Source organism: Colobus angolensis, unplaced genomic scaffold (assembly GCF_000951035.1).
Source record: "Colobus angolensis palliatus isolate OR3802 unplaced genomic scaffold, Cang.pa_1.0 Scaffold111, whole genome shotgun sequence".
In the NCBI taxonomy this organism is placed as follows: domain Eukaryota; kingdom Metazoa; phylum Chordata; class Mammalia; order Primates; family Cercopithecidae; genus Colobus; species Colobus angolensis.
The window spans coordinates 2,792,234-2,810,619 of record NW_012112142.1 but is presented as its reverse complement, the minus strand read 5'-3'; the positions used below and the strand labels follow the sequence as shown (position 1 = coordinate 2,810,619).

Below are 18,386 nucleotides of genomic sequence, written 5' to 3'. Positions count from 1 at the left end.
CACAAGTCCCCCTTTTCCTTCTGAGGCTCAAGGCTTCAGCCCAGGTGCCACTGTCTTTTAGTCACTGGAGACCAGCCTTCCATCACTTGTCCTGTTTCCTGGTCTCTTTCCCTGCTCAATGTCACCCACAAATCCCAACACATGCCAGGTTTGTAATTGCTGAGCTGTACAGGGGATCTGGGTAGGGTGAGAGTGAAGGTTTAATCAAAATAAACATTGGGAACATTACAATGGTTCACAGGAACTCAAGTGATAAACACTTCAATTAGTTGCTGATCCATGTGAAAATGTACACTGAAGTAGAAATGCCTGTGTTTCAGCCCATCCTGATGTGATGAGTGTCCTTGACTCAGACAGCACATCAGCTTGCAGTAACCCAGTACTTACCCAAATTAGCTCAAGAACAGGACTTGTTGCAGGACCATTACCTGCTTCCAGGATATCTGAACAAGCAGGCTTCGGGGAGAGCAGGGACCCAGGTACAGGTCTTAGGACCTCAGCAGTTGGTGTGGGGACCTGCACTCTGCTCAAAGTCCTGAGGCCTGAGTGCTGGGAGAGGAGGTGGTTCTCCTGCCCAGTGACCATGCCTCACCCAGCTGCCTGTGGCCTGACCATGTGGGGCTGTGTTGCCCTGGGCTGTGAGATTAGACATGTGGGTCCACTGGTCACTGTCCACTATGCTTCCTGAGCATTGATTTTCCACCTGCCCCGTTACTTTATTCTGGGGCAGGCCGTGATCAGCAGAGATCTTTTTATCTTCTGAGATGTGACTTTCCAGAAAAATCATGTTCTTATCTTTATTCCCATTAAGAATTTAGCTGGCCAGGCCAAATGGTGGCTCACGCCTGTAATTCTGGCACTTTGGGAGGCTGACGCAGGCAGATGGCTTGATCCCAGGAGTTTGAGACCAGCCTGGGAAACATAATGAGACCCTGTCTCCACAAAAAATACAAAAATTAGCTGGTGTGGTGGTGTATACCTGTAGTCCCAGCTACTTGGGAGACTGAGGTGGGAGGATCCCTTGAGCCTAGGAGGTGGAGGCTGCAGTGAGCCAAGATTGCATCACTGTACTCCAGCCTGGGCAACAGAGTGAGACCCTGTCTTTTATTTAGCAAAAGGTCTCTTATGGCCATTTACATTCAACAGTTCACAAACATTCTTTTTTTCTTTTTTTTTTTTTTTTGAGGAGTTTCACTCTTGTTGCCTATGCTGGAGCACAGTGGTGCGATCTCAGCTCACTGCAACCTCCACCTCCTGGTTCAAGCTATTCTCATGCCTCAGCCTCCCAGGTAGCTGGGATTACAGGCATGCATCACCACACCTGGCTGATTTTGTATTTTCAGTAGAGATGGGATTTCACCATGTTGGTCAGGCTGGTCTCAAACTCCTGACCTCAGGTGGTCCACCCGTCAAGGCCTCCCAAAGCGCTGGGATTATAGGTGTGTACCACCGCACCAAGCCCATGTTCTTCATCACTCATTTCAAGGTTTTCTGCTAGATGATTTAAGAAAAGACACTGATAAACTAATATTGAGTTAGTGTTACATGTCAGACACAAAGTGATTTTACAGGGATAAGCTAATTTTTATTTTTTAGCAAATCTTTGGGTTGGATACTTCTACTGTCTCCATTTTCAGAGGAGAAAATTAAGACTTGAAAGTTTAAGTAACTTTGGAAAGATAAAAGCAAATTGAATTATTGTAAGTATAAAACGCATCAGAACAAGTGGTGGGAAACACATTAGACAAGTAGGTAGGGGGACAGATCATGGCCTGAATGCCATGCTGAAGATTTTGGAGTTACTTATTATGTTGGTAACAAAGACACACTGGGGTTTCTGAATCCTGGAGGTGATATCTCAACTGTTCTCAGGAAAAATTTCTCTGGCAATGCTATGTGGAATGGGAGAGACTGAGAGTAACTAAAGAGACCTTTGATGCAACACCAAGTGTAGCTGGAGAAGGACTTGGACCAGGGTGGCGGCCGTGGGTGGGGAATGGAACAGAGAATGGTGTGATTTTCTTTTAGGCTTTCCTTTTATGTCCCTTCTCTGGACATTGTTTTTAAACACTGTAGCTTTTTAAACATTCTGCCACAGAGTGCTGTCGATTTGGAGTTGCCTCCAATTTTAGCAGCTAAAAATTAAACAGAACAACAAAAAAGTTAAATTTTGAAAAATTGCAGTTGTCCATCAGTTATCATTTATCATGAGGAAATAAAATGATTAAACTCCTAGGAGTCACGTGTTTAACCTGGAACCATTAGAATTCTCTATAGTTTTAAGCCTTATTGTACCACTAATAACTATCTTATCCAGCTGTGATGCCATAGAGTCTTTTAATTCCTTTTATGGAAGTAAAAAATAACATAATTTCAAAAAAAAGGCAACAATGATGATTTTTCTTATTTCTAATCTGAATGAAATATCTAAGGAAGAAATGCATTGGTGTGATGTACATAAGGAGAGAGGTGAGATGAGAAGAAAGGGAACGCCTCCTCGGTTTCTGTGACATGTTTTTACATTCTGTAAGCATTTTCTGTGTCAACAGATTAGTTAGCTAAAGATTTGTGAATTATCCTGATAAATAATGGTCATTCTCCTCTTTCAGCAGATTTCTGCTCACGGCAGATCTTCTTCCAATGTAAACGGTGGACCTGAACTTGACCGTTGCATGAGCCCTGAAGGTAGTTCTCAATCTGATCATTACTTTGGTAAAGGAAATTATGCATGTGAACTTGGTGCTCACCTAAAACTCACTTGTGCTAAATTACAATCTTCCTAAAGAGGGACGTGATCACATCACCTGTCAGCCCCTTTGGTCTTAGTAAGAGGTAGGGATGGGGGGGTCACTTCAAGATAAAGAAAAATCTCATTGTCGTAACTAGGCTATTGAAGCTTCAAATTTTAGACTTGGGCTTCTTTTATTTTTGTGGTGATCTGCTCACAACTTCTAAATGTATTTCCTTTCAATTAGATAACAAAACTCAATTTTCTTGATTTGGTATCTTCTGTGTGCTGGACACTGGGACATGTAGTAGGAAGTGGGCCGATCTTAACCCTCCCCCCAACATATCTTTTTGAGAAAGCTTTGAGCCAGGAATTAGCCTTAACAAGACATCTATCTTATCTGGGCTCTTAAGAGTTTTCTCCACTAGAAAATCTTGAAGAGAAATCTTGAACATTTTGAAGATTACATTCCCACCACCATCCTCTTCTCCTTTCTTTGTTATTTCTTTCTTTTTCTGTCGTCCTGTGTCCCCTGCCGCTTTCTTGAACATCGACAAAAAAGGTTGGATAAGTTTTAGTGAAATACCCTTTTTACATAAGGCTCATCACTTATTTCACCTGATGTTCCAGGGATTTGTTAGGTTTATTGATTGTAGGTTTCTGATTTCAACCAACAAAGTCAAAAGGAAACTGATGATTCGAGTGTTCTATTCAGGAAATGTGCCCAGATATTTTATTTAGTTTCACCATAGAATTAGAAATAAATGCATCGCAGTTTACTATTTTACAAATATGTAGGAATCAGTATAAAATGGTGGTGTTTTCTTTAGAATTTGCATTTATCCTTTTTGCAGGTGTAAATGGAAACAGATGCTCTGAGTCATCAACTCTCCTTGAGAAATACAAAATTGGAAAGGTCATTGGTGATGGCAATTTTGCAGTGGTCAAAGAGTGTATAGACAGGTGAGTGGACAGTGAGGACAATTCTTTGTTCATCTGCAGATACAGTTTTCCTTGGAGTTTATTCTTAATTTTAAAAAGGCCCTTCTGGAAAGTCTCTCTCTCCTTTTCCCTGAGTCTGCCCTTGGGACCAGCCATTTCTTTCCTTTTTTTTTTCAAAAAAAAAAAAAAAAAAAAAAGGCAGGGTCTCACTCTGTCACCCAGGCTAGAGTTCAGTGGCACCATCATAGCTCACAGCAGCCTGAATCTCCAGGGTGCCATGATTCTCCCACCTCAGCCTCCCGCTAATTTTTAAATTTTTAATAGCGACAGGGTCTTGCTTTGTTGCCAGGCTGGTCCTAGGCTCCTTGCTTCAAACAATCCTCCTGTCTTGGCCTACAGAAGTGCTGGAATTACAGGCGTGAGTGACTGTGCCCAGCCAGGATCGGCCATTTTGCATGCCTACAGGAAGAATATAATATGTATATACATAGAGTACAAAACTGTTTTATGTGCATTTGGGCTGAGATATGTATATAAGGGTCTCATCATGAGCCAGAGAGGAATGACAAGAATAAGTCGTTTTTAAGAACATCTCCTATATTTACCTGTGTCAAGCATTGTTCTCAGTCTGTACTTGTATTAAATCACTTAATTCCCACAGTAATCCTCCCTCTCAGTTAATACTTGATGGAATATTCCAGTAGTTCAGGATATATGAGCTCTGACTCTGTTTAAGATCACAATCAGGCCAGGCCTGGTGGACTGGCTCACACCTGTAATCCCAGCACTTTGGGAGGCTGAAGTGTGTGGATTACATGAGGCCAGGAGTTCAAGACCAGCCTGGCCACCATGTTGAAACCCCATCTCTACAAAACAAAAACAAAAACAAAAACAAAACAAAAAACAGGTTGGGTGGCACATGCCTGAAGTCCTAGCTACTTGGGGAGGCTGAGGCACAAGAATCACTTGAAGCTGGGAGGCGGAGGTTGCAGTGAGCCGAGATCGTGCCATTGCACTTCAGCCTGGGCAACAGACCAAGACTCTGTCTCAAAAAAAAGAAAAAAAAAATCACCATCAGCCGACTTTTGCCTATTCCAGATTTTTTGTAAACAATATTCAAACCAGAAAAGAGTCAGATTAGAGTCTTGGTTCAGATTAGAGTCTTGGTGTTTATAGGCTGCTATCCTTCCCATTCTAAGTGATAATTTTTATCATTTCTGGAGATTTTTCCAGAAAGTTTTGGTAACTACGGTGTTTCCGTTTTGTTACATCTCCAGTGAAGCTTTAGTGCTCCTTACATTGGTACACAAGGTAATGCCTTGTTCTCTGAGTCCTTTTACCTAGCTCTAATACACAGACTGCCACCTAAGTAACAAAGTAAAACATCTGAAGTATGACTTTTAAAGACTGGTCAGAAACCTGAGGCAGGATTTAGTTTTTGTTATAGGGAGAACAGTTTAAGGACAAGTGACTCTTCCAAGCCAGGCCTCATCAGTGTGTACTATGACCACCTGGCAAATCCAGCTGTGCTTGAGAGAATGAGTGTATTCTACGAGTACCGTGGTGTTCTTTATTGAATGGTTTTTCTATACTAAAAGACATTTTTGGCCTGTTCAAATTAGATTATTTTAAAAGTGATTAAAAATTAAATAATGACTGGGCACAGTGGCTCACACCTGTAATCCCAGCACTTTGGGAGGCCCAGGCGGGCGAATCACCTGAGGTGAGGAGTTCAAGACCAGCCCGGCCAACATGGTGAAACCTATCTCAACTAAAAATACAAAAATTAGCCCGGTGGTGGTGGCAGGTGCCTATAATCCCAGCTACTCTGGAGGCTGAGGCAGGGAGAATCGCTTGAACCTGGGAGGTGGAGGATGCAGTGAGCTGAGATTGCGCCATTGCACTCCAGCCTGGCTGACAGAGTGAGACTCTGTCTCAAATAAATAAATAAATAAATAATAACATCAAGATTCTTTTATCTATGTGAATGATTTTTCTAGTGCCAGGAAAGAGAATTTAAAGGTGTGACTAACATGGTACCAGATCAAATCCTAGCTGAAGTTTTGGCTGAGAAATAATGAAAGTCAGGGGACTTTTCACTTTTGAATTGTGGACTAATGTCGTTAATGGACTAATATAAAAATATATTGATAATAAAATTTTTCATTAATTTCACTTTTTTAAACTTTATTCTCCTAAGAGAACTATTTTGAGATTTACATGTAGAAAAATATTTCTTGCCTCTCCCTTATGTAACAGAATTGAAATACTTTAAATATGAGTTACTTAATATTATAGTTAATATTCATGAAAGAATAATTAACGTACAGTATGGCTTTGTTTTTGTTTTTAATTTTGGGAGTACCTTTGTTCCCTGACTCCACTAGATATTTTCTTTAATGCACAGAGGAAGAGCCAAGTTTTTCCTTCCTGGGTTTGTGCTATAGAAGAAAACAGGAATGGGCCAGGTGTGGTGACTCACGCCTGTAATCCTAGCACTTTGGGAGGCTGAGATGGGAGGATCAGTTGAGCCCAGGAGTTCAGGAACAACCTGGGCAACATAATGAGACCTCGTCTCTACAAAAAACAAAGAAAACAAATTTAAAGTATAAAAAAGAAAGAAAACAGGAATGATGGTATCTGATTTATGTCTTTAAATGGTCTTCCTCTGATTATTCCATAGGTCCACTGGAAAGGAGTTTGCCCTAAAGATTATAGACAAAGCCAAATGTTGTGGAAAGGTATAGTATGCATAACTCTTTTGTAAAAGAAACTGGAGTACCTTGGTAAGGTGTTTACTGTGATGAAGGAATTTAGGTGGGGACTTGACTCTCACAGCAGGAGTAGACACCAGTAATAGTGGGAAAACCAGTCAAGCTATTTTATTCCTGCTATTTTTCAGAAACTTTAATCCTGAAACAGGAAATTGATTTGATCTTGGTGCTAACTAGAAAACATAGATTCTTTCCTCTGGGAGATACCTATTTTAACACCCAACAACACTGAAGAGATGTGTTAGGAACTGTGAGGGACCTGGGACTTTACTGGCAAGCTAACAAAGCCTTTCAGCTTCATATAGGCCAGCAGAACACAAGATTTCTGAATCAGAGACAAAGGAATTTGTTACTCATGGCACATCAGGTAGCATGAGCTTCATGCTTGCATTGGTTCCCCGTAACTCCCAAGTCCCATGGCAGTGAGGCAGAGGGGCCCAGTTGGATGATTTACACACAGTGGGTTTATATCATAGCTGGGTAACTCTGAGCTTAGGAAACCCTCAATCTTAGGAGGAGGTGCTAGCAATCCTGCCCAATCTTTGCTTCAGAGGAGACTATTATTTTCATTATCCTGGTCAGGAAACAAATCTGCCATTTGCCTGTAAGAGAGACTCATCTCTCTGTTCCAGGGGTGTTTGCTGGACAAACATCCTTGGAAAGATATTTGGAATAGAAGCTGATGCATGATGAGCAGAGATGCTGTGAAGAATCCTCTCCTCAATAAGATAAACTTTTTTCTTCTGTCCCACTCTCTATCTGGGATTGGGAAAAGATCAACCAATAAAATGCTGCTACAGTTACTGATACTTTAACTATGTTTGAAAAAATAAATGTTCTATAGCAGCAATGACGAAGACCTTTTTAGATGCCATTGTGGTAGCATATCAAGAGAACAAGCCGTAGAGCTGCATTGTTCAACACCAGAGCTACCAGTCGTATGCAGCTGTAACGCACTGTAGCCAGTCTGGATTGAGATAGGCTGCTGAGTGTAAAATACACACCAGATTTTGAAGACTTAGTACTAAAAAAAGAATGTGAAATACCTCATTAATATCTTTGTGTATGATCACATGTTGAAATGAAAATATTTAGATACATTAAGTTATAATTTTAAAAATCTTGCTTTTTAATGTGGTTCTTGGTTAGAGTTATGTATATATGGATCATGGGGTATATTTATGCTGGACACTGCTGCTCTAAAGCCAGATTCTATAAAGTGTATTCCTGGCTCTGCCTCTTCTTGGAAAATTTATTTAACCCCTCTATTTCTTCCTTTAAAATGTGGTTATTATCGACACCTAGAACATAAGATTATTGTGAAACTTGGTTCAATTAAGCCGTGGAAAACAGAGAAGTGCTAGTATATAATAAGAATTCAACACATGTTAACTGCTAACATTATTAATATGCCAGAGGAGTTTAGAATTTATAATTAGCAGGATTTGATCTGATAATTGTCATTTTATAGTTATGGAGCTCCTAAACTAGTCTTCATTGGACTTCTACAAAATAGTGTATTTTTAACAGGAAATGTGAAACATTCTGCTCAAATGTTTTAGAAAAATCTTCTCAGAACTCCAGAATGGAAAATCCAGGAGGCAAATTTGTCATTTCCTTTTTTTTTTTTTTTAACTACACTGTGATAATTACTGAAGCATAGACTGTGCAAAATGCCCCTTTTCCTTTGAATAAGTGAGGTTTTCTTTCCCTTAATTTTCTTGAAATAATTTGATGGACTTTTATTTCTTCTTCTAGCAATATAACTATTATTTTTCACTGTAATAGCCTTTTCTCCATATGTGTAAGTGTTCTGCTTTCCATGTGGTGGTGTGTGATTTAAGCACAATGTATCATAGTTTGGGGAGCCAGGTTCTATAGAACTATATTAAAATTTTTTTCAAAACAGTAAAAAAAAAAAAAGTGCTATGGTAAGGACATGGGTTACCTGATTAAAATTTAAACAGCTGTTTCTATGGTTGGAAAAAAAAAGGCGTTTGTAAGCAGAAAATTTAGTCTGGTACACTAAGTGCTGAGGCAAATGGATAAGTCAGTTCTAACATTTGGATCTTATTTTTTTTAGTCTCTGAATGTCATTCTGTTTTTATAATGCATGATCAAATACTTTTTCCACTTTTACATGTTGCTTATCTGAACAACTATTTCCACATTAAGACTGTATAAAATTATAATTTTAAAACTTGATTAGTTACAAATAAGTTGATTTTTCCCATTAGATTTTATTTTTAGAAAAAAATTATATAGAGAATTTTTGTTAATTTGAGGGAGTAGTATTCAGTCACTATTTTGGAGTATTGGCCACCTGCTTTATACAGAAAATTAATAATGCTGAAAATAATATCTGCTATTTGTTAAAATGTATTATTTATCCAGGCTTGGATATGTAGGAACTTTGCACATTACCTTTAATGACTTGAAAAACAGATGCGCCAGTGTTACAGATAAGGAAACAGACTCAGATTAAATAGCTTTCAGAAGGCCACACAGAGACAGAGCTGTGAGTGGAATTTTGGGCTGTTTGGTTACACAGCCTGTACATTGGCTGATCTGTGTTCTCTCTCTAAGTTCAATGTATTCATTTCTTCAGGTAATATGAACTTGGGAAATATTCTTTCTTTTTCTTGCCTTCTGTTTGTTCATTCTTAATATGCGCTGGCATTGTTAGATTAATGTATTCACCTAAATTTTGGTGCATACTTTGTCTGCAAGACACTGTGCTAAGAATAGGGTGATATATTAATACCAGTTCTGCAAAGAATGTTGGAGTTCAGGGGAAGCACGTGGGAGAGAAGTAGGTGACCAGTGAAGACGCTACAGAGGAAGAAGCATTTGGGCTGGAGCAGGAACAGTGGGAAGGGAGGGTTTCAGTAGGCAGCAATCAAAGAGTGGCCTACCAGGTGGTCAGAACAGTCTGAGCGAAGGCCCAGAGGACAGAAAGCATGTTGGGCCCTTCTAAGTAGGAGATTATTATAAGACCTGTGTTGGGGCCAGATTTATAGAGGCTTTTGAGAAGGCTAGGGTATTTATAAATTTAAGAATTCTTCCAGTTCTAATATTCTCTTTCATGCTGAATAAATATTTATTGCATTCTCACAGTGTACAATTTCTGTTCTGGTGCTTAGAAGTGGTCCTTCTTTGTCTTCCTACTGTATACAGTTTTGCATCCATCATCTACATGGGCCCGGGCAGGACATCAATCCAGAAGTATATTTGGAAGTATTCATTTCCCCAGGCTGTGGGAATAAATTACCACAAACTTGGTGGCTTAAAACAACCAAAAATTATTTTCTCACAGTTCAGGAGGCTGAAAGTCAGCAATCCATGCTTCCTTTGGGGGTTTTGGGGAGAATCTGTTCCTTGCCTCTGAGCATCCCGTGACTAGCAGTATTCTTGGGTTGTGGTCACAGCCCACCAGTCTCTCCCTCCGTCTTCACGCTGCCTTCTCCTCTGTCCGTGTGAAACTTCTCTGTGCTTCTCAAGAACATCTGTGGTGGCATTTACCCCTCTCCCTCTGACAATCCAGGGTTATCTCTCCATCGCAGAACCCTTCATCACATCTGCAGAACCCTTTTCCCAAGTAAGGTAATATTTCCAAGTTGCAGCAATTAGGACTTGATATCTTTGGGTATCCATCATTCAGTCTGTTACATATGTTTACCACAGAAATCCCATGTGGTGATTTGTACATTTTCTCTCTCTCACCACTTTCTCCTCAGCAGTGTGCTCTGAGCAACACAGATGCCAGCTATGAAGCCATGTGGGCAGTGCAGTGCGTGATGTGTCTACTCCTTCACATGAACACTTTGGTACCTACTGTTTGTTAGTAACTGTGCTAGTTGCTGGAGAGTGAGGTAACCAAAACCTCCACAAGCTCTCAGTTCCGGAGGGTTAGAGAGCAGCACACAAACAGTTGAAAGATGGTGGGATGAGAGCTGTGATACGGGGCTGTAAGAACAGGACTACCTGACCCAGCTGTGAGTGAGCAGGGGAGGTGACTTAGAGGAGGGGCCTTCTGATCTGGTCCTGAGAAGTACATAGGAGTTTGCCAAGAAGTAGATGAAGAAAGTTCCAGATAAAACTATGACCGGAATGGTGGCTCATGCCTATAATCCCAGCACTTTGGGAGGCTGAGGTGGGAGGATTCCTTGAGCCCAGGAGTTCGAGACCAGCCCTGGCAACATAGCGAGACCCCGTTTGCACACCTGTGGTCCCAGCTACTCAGGAGGCTGAGGCGGGAGGATTGCTTGAGCTTGGGAGGTTGAGGTTGCAGTGAGCTGGGATCACACCACTGCATTCCAGCTTGGGCGACAGAATGAGTCTCTGTCTCAAATAAAAGAAAACTACCTGTATAAATGCCTAGAAGTCGAGGTAAGGGATTGGCAAGAGGAACAGAGAGAACTGAATGGATGAATGGATGGATTCAGAGGCCACCAAGGAGGTAACTGGGCAGATATTGGTGACTGTGGGTATAATATCCACCCACAAGGAGGAGGAGGAAAGAAGGAATCAGGGTGCATTTCCTGTTTCTGCTTGGGACAGCAGTTTCGTTCAGTGAGATGGAGAACATAGAGGAAAGGACTGCTTTTTTTTTTTTTTTTTTTTTTGAGACGGAGTCTCGCTCTGTCGCCCAGGCTGGAGTGCAGTGGCCGGATCTCAGCTCACTGCAAGCTCCGCCTCCCGGGTTCACGCCATTCTCCTGCCTCAGCCTCCCGAGTAGCTGGGACTACAGGCGCCCGCCATCTCGCCCGGCTAGTTTTTTGTATTTTAGTAGAGACGGGGTTTCACTGTGTTAGCCAGGATGGTCTCGATCTCCTGACCTCGTGATCCGCCCGTCTCGGCCTCCCAAAGTGCTGGGATTACAGGCTTGAGCCACCGCGCCCGGCCGGAAAGGACTGCTTTATGGGCTGGGGTGGGTTGAGACAAGATGATTAGTCTAGTTTGAGAGAGTTACTTTGTCTCCTGTTATACCCCCCATCCCTCTCTCTTTGTATGTTAAAAATCACCATGTCCAAAGATAAGGCAGTGTTCTTTGCCAAGTTAGCAGTTTCGTCATTTACTCTCATACAGAACTGTGGAACACTGCCATGAGATGATTCATATGTAAATTATTTGGAGTTAGAATCATTAATCACTTAACATAAATAATGGTAGGTGATTGAATAATGTAAGTTCAATATGGCTCAAGACAAAAGTGATATTCATATTATATTTAGAAATATTCTCGTGGAGAATTTAGAGCATTTTTTTTTACATATTAGAAACAAAGACTACATATAGGTTGCACAAGGAATAGATAATGTCTGTAAGGATTTTTATGCAGTACTTTTATTTTGCTTCTGATGATGGTTCGTTTCAAAAGTGGATTGTTACTTCATAGGCAATTTTATAGGGACAGTAAGAGGTTGAGAAAGGTTAACAGTGCTCATGTTTTAACAAAAACATTCACTGTGTGCTTAGAATACTAGCCATTGTCAAGTAGAATTCAGTAGGCTAATGAGTGATAGTGGAGGAAATGTTGCTGCGATATTTGAAAGGTAACACTGCTGGTGGCCCTTAGGAGAAGTTCCACAATGTATCCCAGAAGACCTTCTGTTGTGCCTTTTATTGAAGAAGATAATAACTTGGAGGAGTTGTAGTCTTGAGAGAGGGTATTGGGGTGCTGGTGAGGGGTTTATCTTACAGATATCACTAAATTAGCAACACAACGACAGCCCCTAAGGAGAGGCGAATATATAGACTCTTCTAACTTTGGATAAAATGAGGAACAGGGAGGAGAATTGAAGGGGTAGATTTGTGTAACTTTAAAATAAAAAGCCTATTTAATGACAGTAGCAACTGTTGTCTTTGCTTCACATGGAGTGAAATAAATTCATGTGCTTACTTGTAGATGTTCACAAAAGTGTATCTAACCCTGCTTTTTAGTGTGATTGAGGATATGCTTGGTGCAGATGACCCAAAAGCTTCAAATATGTGAATCATTGTAGAGGGTTTGCCAAATCTTTTCTTTGTCTTTGCGACCACAAGGGGTCTGTCTGGCTGTACAGCTGCTTCCCAAAGGAGGAACCAGGGCTCTGTCTGCTGCTCTGTAACTTAGACAGGTGGGCTTGGAGACGGATAGGAGACCCTGTCCTTGGCTTCCCAGCTGTGGTTTAATGGGATCTAAGAAACACCATTCTTCAGATTTGGAAGCGTTTGTTGAGTCCTGAGCCAGTCAAAGACGTCTTAGCCCTGTTCATTAAAAGAAGCATAGATTTCTCCTCCTTGCACAAACCCTGGTGTGATTCTTAACCCCCAAGTCAGTGTGGTGCTACTGTATGCTCTTATCTTTTCAAGGAATTAAGTATTTTCACTTACAGCTATAATTTTTATTTTGAAGAATTCCATCTTGGCATTTACTGAATTCTTCCCCTTTGGAAGGTGATAATGTGTATATAAGAAAGATGGTCTTGGATGTCAGAAACCTAGTTTACATTCAACCTCCAGTGACTGTTTCCAAGGATAAAGTGTTCAGACATTACACAAGTACCTTACACAGCTACTAACAAACAGTGACTAGACTCCCAGTAAATGTTGATTTCTTTCTTTCCCATACTTCTGTTTAGTAAAGTTGCACTGTCACTTGCCAACATTTATTGAGTGACTGCTTGGACAAGCACAGTGCATTCAGTGCTCAAGAAACACAACCTACCATGTGCAGGAGCTTGAAACAGATTTTTCTCCACATGTTATTTATTCATTTGTTATAATTTTTATTTCCAGCTATGGTCCAAAAGGATGAGGTGGCTCTTAACTTCGTGCATCCATGTGTAAAAATACATGTGTACATATGTTGAGAGGTTTTAATGTCTCATTTAAAACAGAGCAATCATTGTTCATGATTCATGGGTTGATGTATTACGAATAATTCGTTAATTCTGTAAGTAAACATTTTGCTACAGTGCTGATCCCAACTGCATTACTCACCGGGATTGATAATCAGGCGGTGTTTTCAGAGGAGAAGTGATTAGAGCTAAAATGAGAATAGTGGTCCCCGTGGTACTGTATGTTTTCAGATTTCTGAAATACAAGATGTTAAGGAACATCCATCTGGTGAATGATTTCATATCCAGTCATAGAGGAAGAAAGTTCCTTTTTTTCATGAATTTCAGCATGAAATTCAAATTCATGTTAGTAACAGTTTAAAAACTAAAAATGCTTAATGCCAGAAGTTATACGCTATAAGCATGCCAAGTTTTCTTATATGCCTAGTCTTTATTTGTGAGTGTATACTGGAATCAAAAAGCGGTTCTGGCTGAATTACAAAGCACAGAGCTGTGTGCTGAAGCTTTCATAGCTTTTTTGTGATGCTTTTCATTAAGAGCATCACAACCTCTTAAGGTGTTAGAAATAATGAAGAGCGAGAAGACAGTATGCTTAATATGCCACAGAAGCACCATGGAGCCTTTTGGGGGATGTTTAGGCGTCTGTATCTTTTTGGTAATGTCAATAATATGTTCACACTGACCCTGTCCCTATGGGAACAATTAGGTCAAGGTCAGGTTTAGTTGTCTTTGTGCCAAGAGCAATGTTTTCTTTGGCATCAGATCCACAGGCTGTGTTTGTTTTGCTGTCCTCTAGGCCTTAGAGAAAGAGCAGAGGGTTCTGTGATTTCTGATCTCCTCTCTATACTGTTCATTTGACAGGAACACCTGATTGAGAATGAAGTGTCGATACTGCGCCGAGTGAAACATCCCAATATCATTATGCTGGTCGAGGAGATGGAAACAGCAACTGAGCTCTTTCTGGTGATGGAATTGGTCAAAGTAAGAGGATAGAGAGATTTTCTTGGTGCCTAGTCCCACAATTTACAATATCCTTGAAGGACCTAATCAGAAAAGTGTATTGCTGCCTTGTAACTTTCATTATTTATAATCACCAGTTTTAGTGGCACTTGTGTCATTTTCTGCTTTGTGCCAATGAGCCATCTTTCTTACCTTCATAGGATTGCACTGTTGATGTTTTGATATGTTCTTTTATGTGTCCTTTAGGGTGGAGATCTCTTTGATGCAATTACTTCATCGACCAAGTACACTGAGAGAGATGGCAGTGCCATGGTATACAACTTAGCCAATGCCCTCAGGTATCTCCATGGCCTCAGCATCGTGCACAGAGACATCAAACCAGAGAATCTCTTGGTATGTCATCCCTGCTTTTTCTGTTCCAATGAATGCCTCTCTTCCTTTAAAAGGAGCATATGCAAATAATGGCATTTTACAGTCTATAACAATCCTGCATTATGAGACTTTAAATTTAGAAAATTAGCAAGACTCGTGTCAACGACCATCAAATACTAATGGAGTTATTGAATTTTTCTGCATTTACTATTTACCAGATGTATCATTTCATTCTCACTCTGCTATAAAGAACTACCTGAGACTGAGTAATTTAGGAAGAAGAGGTTTGATTGACTCACAGTTCCACAGGCTTAACAGGAAGTATGACTGGGAGGCCTCAGGAGATTTACAATCATGGCGAAAGGTAAAGGGGAAGCGAGCACCTTCTTCACATGGTGGCAGGAGAGAAGGAGAGCGAGGAGGAAAGTGCCACACATTTTTAAACCATCGTATCACGAGAACTCACTACCACAGGAACAACACAGGGGACATCCGCTTCCAGAATCAAGTCACCTCCCACGAGGTGCCTCCCCCCACATTGGGAATTACAATTCAACATGAGATGTGGGTGGGGACACAGGGCCAAAGCGTGTCACCAGATACAAGAAAATACATTTTCATTTATATTTTAATTGATGGCACTGACTTAAAGGTGAGCAGGAGAATTATTTTGTAGGGCAGAAAATTGTGAAGAATAAACTTGAGACAGAATTAGAGGCTCATAGGAGACAGGAGTAGAATATGGAGGTTAATGTATTTGCAGGGAAGAATTTTGGAAATAGTCTAGTCCATTCATCTCCACTTTACAGGCATGGAAACTGAGACCAAGAGATGCCAATTTTTTTTTTTCTTAGAAGTCTCTTTTATCCTATTATTCTACAGAATAAAAAGTCTTATTCTACTGTGGTATCCAGAGTTCTTCATAGTCTGATCTCAAGTTGCCTTTTCAGCCTCCTGTCCTGTTAATAACTCTTATCCATCCAACCCAACATGGCCTAAGCGTCAAGCCATATTTAACTCACCTTCATGGTGACTCTTGATAACTAGACACAGCTTGCTAGTTGGGAGCCAATCTTCATGACCACGTTATAGAAGAATTTTAGAGAAATTGGTTGGGTGATTTGACATTTACACTCCTCCCAGCCGCCCACAAACACACATGACATAGTTGGCTTATTTATTTCTGCCTTTCAGGGCTCTCATCCTCATTCCTGCTTGGGAGGCAAGCTTATCTGAGTTAATCCAAACACGGATTCCTCCATCCTCAGTTTTTAGTTAAGACTTGACTTACCAACAGCCTTACTCCTTCACTGCTTCTGTTCCTACCGGTCCTCATTTGCAACGTCCTCTCTTACAGCAGTGTGGTAAACCATTCATCTTGTAATACATTGAGCAAAAGTTAAGTCTTCTTTAATGTCACCCTAGACTTTCTAGACACAGTTCAGTCACAGCTACCTCGGGTTTCTGCTGCGCTTGCTACGGTGTTGTGATCTTTATCACATACTTGTCTGCCTCTTTGGGATTGTAAGTACCATGGAGGCAAGGTTTGTGTCTCAATTATCTTTATATCTCCAATGGCTTGGACAGTGCCACGTAAACACATAATGGACAGCAGAGTGTTTGCTCGCTGACCACTGACACTCAGCTAGCAACTGGTGCTAGAGCATGAGGCTCTACAGCATACTGTGAGCACCACACAAATAACTGTTGAAAGGAGTGTGCCTTGATGCACAGCTTCTGAAGCCATCCTGGGGACTTTTTATTTTTTGGCTAAACTAATCCAGAGTCTGTGTCTTTTCTTTTTGGTAATATCATTTGATGATTTCTGAGTGTCCGTTTAAAAGTATGTGAAATTTTATCTTACTGTCTTCTGCCTTGAGGGAATTATATTTCATTTCTATATGTTCTTATTAGGGAAAGAAATATCCCTGCTCTGTGTTAAAAAATAAAAGGGGCAGGGGGGATTATGGACTTCGTTTTATGAACTCTAACAAGGAATGGAGACAGAGCTGTAAACCGAGCCTTAGGAGGAAAGTAAGGATATGGCGTTCTCTCCTCAAAACAGGCTTCTCGCCCACTGAGACCTTGCAGTATGCCAGGCTCCTCCAGCGTCGAACTGAGTTTGGCCCGGGCTTCGCAAACAAAGGCACGGGGCTTCTCCAGGTGTGCCCAGACACAAACACTGGGGCATTCGTAAGGATACCCCCTTGACTGCTTCTTGTTCTCCACAACCTGCCTTGCCCCACTGGCTCCAGTTACTGCATTCTCTGAAAATATGGGAGCCACAGGTTCCCAAGGAACCCCTGGAGCCAGTGTGTCCAGCAGCCCTGATCTAAGGCCCAGCAAAGGTGACTGAGGTGCTTGTGAGCTTCCCTGTAAACCAGGGAGTGTCCATTTCCCAGCTCACAGATCTCACTCTCACCTCCTGTTTCTTCTCTTTTCCACTCAGAGTTTCTTAATATATGTAGAGAATCTGACACCACCTCCTTTTTTCTTGTCACACATCAAGGGTGGATAATGTTTTTCACTTCTTCAGGAGAATTGGCTAAAATTTAAAAAATTTAAAAGAGTGAATCATGTAATGGGGATTGATGTCTCCAACATCATGAGTCTTGGAATGCAATCAGGAAATCAGAGTCACACTCCTCATCGAGTCTCCCCTGGCCTAGATGAGCGTCCACCCCTTCCCAAACCTACGGCAGCCCCCTTGTGTTAGCCCAGAAAGGGAGGAGAAGGAAGAAGAGGATAAAACTGACCTCTGGAAGAGGCGAATGTGTGATGTAGAAAGGCTCTGTCAAGCCTTCAGAAACAACCTTAGCCTCATATATCTCAGTAAAATGTGTTTGCCATTGAAAACCTAACAAGATCCCTCGGCAGTTTCTAGATTTAGTCAGCAGGTTGGTGGTATTGGCCTGGGAGGAGAGGGTGCCACTGAGATACTAAAAGTAAATACCCAGAGTGACTGTCGGCCTCTTCTTGCTCTAAGAACTAATTCAGTTTTTAAACACCAGAGCATTCAGACATCTGATTTGCATCCCCCTCTCCGGTAAGCAGCATCATAATTTAAAGCCCTGCCAGTGGAGATGTATTGGTAGCTGTGTCAGGGAGCACAGAGGTGGCCGTTAAAGCTGTGAGTTACAGCCTGGTGGTGCCGTGTCAGAGTTAACTATGAGAGACCAGTGATAAATTTAGGTTGTCCAGGAGTTCTGGGGATAGGGGAGAGAAGAGAAGAGGGTTGGTTTCTCATATTTGAAGTCCTTCTAAATCATGAAGTTGACATTTTATTTAGAGAACATGCAGTGTTCATTTTGTATGTGGGATCTGCATTCCTCGCGTTTCTTTAATTTTGGATTCTGAGAGCAACTTTTGACAGAAGCATCTCACAGCTTGTGGTGGGACGTTTGAACACTGCAGGCTGGAGTTCTCACTGTTGTTATTGTTTAAATTCACTCAAAATCTGTAAGGAAGTGCAGGCTATAGTCAGGGTTCTGGCAGGCCTATCCAGTTATTTTTCAGATACCGAATCTTGCAGAATGGTGCTGTGGAACGAATAATGGTCCTGGCTGGAGCCCCTGCCTGGCCATATGACTAGTAACCTGAGTGCTGTGCGCCTCAGTCTCATCATTCGTAAAATGGAGGTAACAGTTCTCTTCCTAATTGCCCAGTGGGGTGGCTCTAGCAGTCCAGTGACATAATGTTTGGAAGAATTTTGAAATCTCCAAAGTCCTCGAGAATGTGAGTTTCTGGGGAGACCTGAACTCTGCCAGA

General features: G+C 41.3%; 1 protein-coding gene across 5 annotated transcripts in view; it reads left to right on the top strand.

The window, feature by feature from the left end:
• DCLK2 (doublecortin-like kinase 2) overlaps positions 1 to 18,386 on the top strand; it is a 186,636-nt gene that overhangs the window by 146,454 nt on the left and 21,796 nt on the right. For 3 of the 5 annotated variants that reach the window (XR_001003403.1, XM_011956618.1, XM_011956600.1), the window contains 5 exons: positions 2,613 to 2,685; positions 3,583 to 3,691; positions 6,354 to 6,411; positions 14,148 to 14,267; positions 14,493 to 14,639. Coding sequence is in view for 4 of the 5 variants with exons in the window: in XM_011956618.1 (XP_011812008.1) it covers positions 2,613 to 2,685; positions 3,583 to 3,691; positions 6,354 to 6,411; positions 14,148 to 14,267; positions 14,493 to 14,639 (507 nt within the window). In the remaining variant the exon portion in view is untranslated. Of the gene's footprint in view, positions 1 to 2,609; positions 2,686 to 3,582; positions 3,692 to 6,353; positions 6,412 to 14,147; positions 14,268 to 14,492; positions 14,640 to 18,386 lie in introns of all 5 variants that reach the window. The other 2 variants (XM_011956610.1, XM_011956592.1) reach the window with 1 other exon arrangement.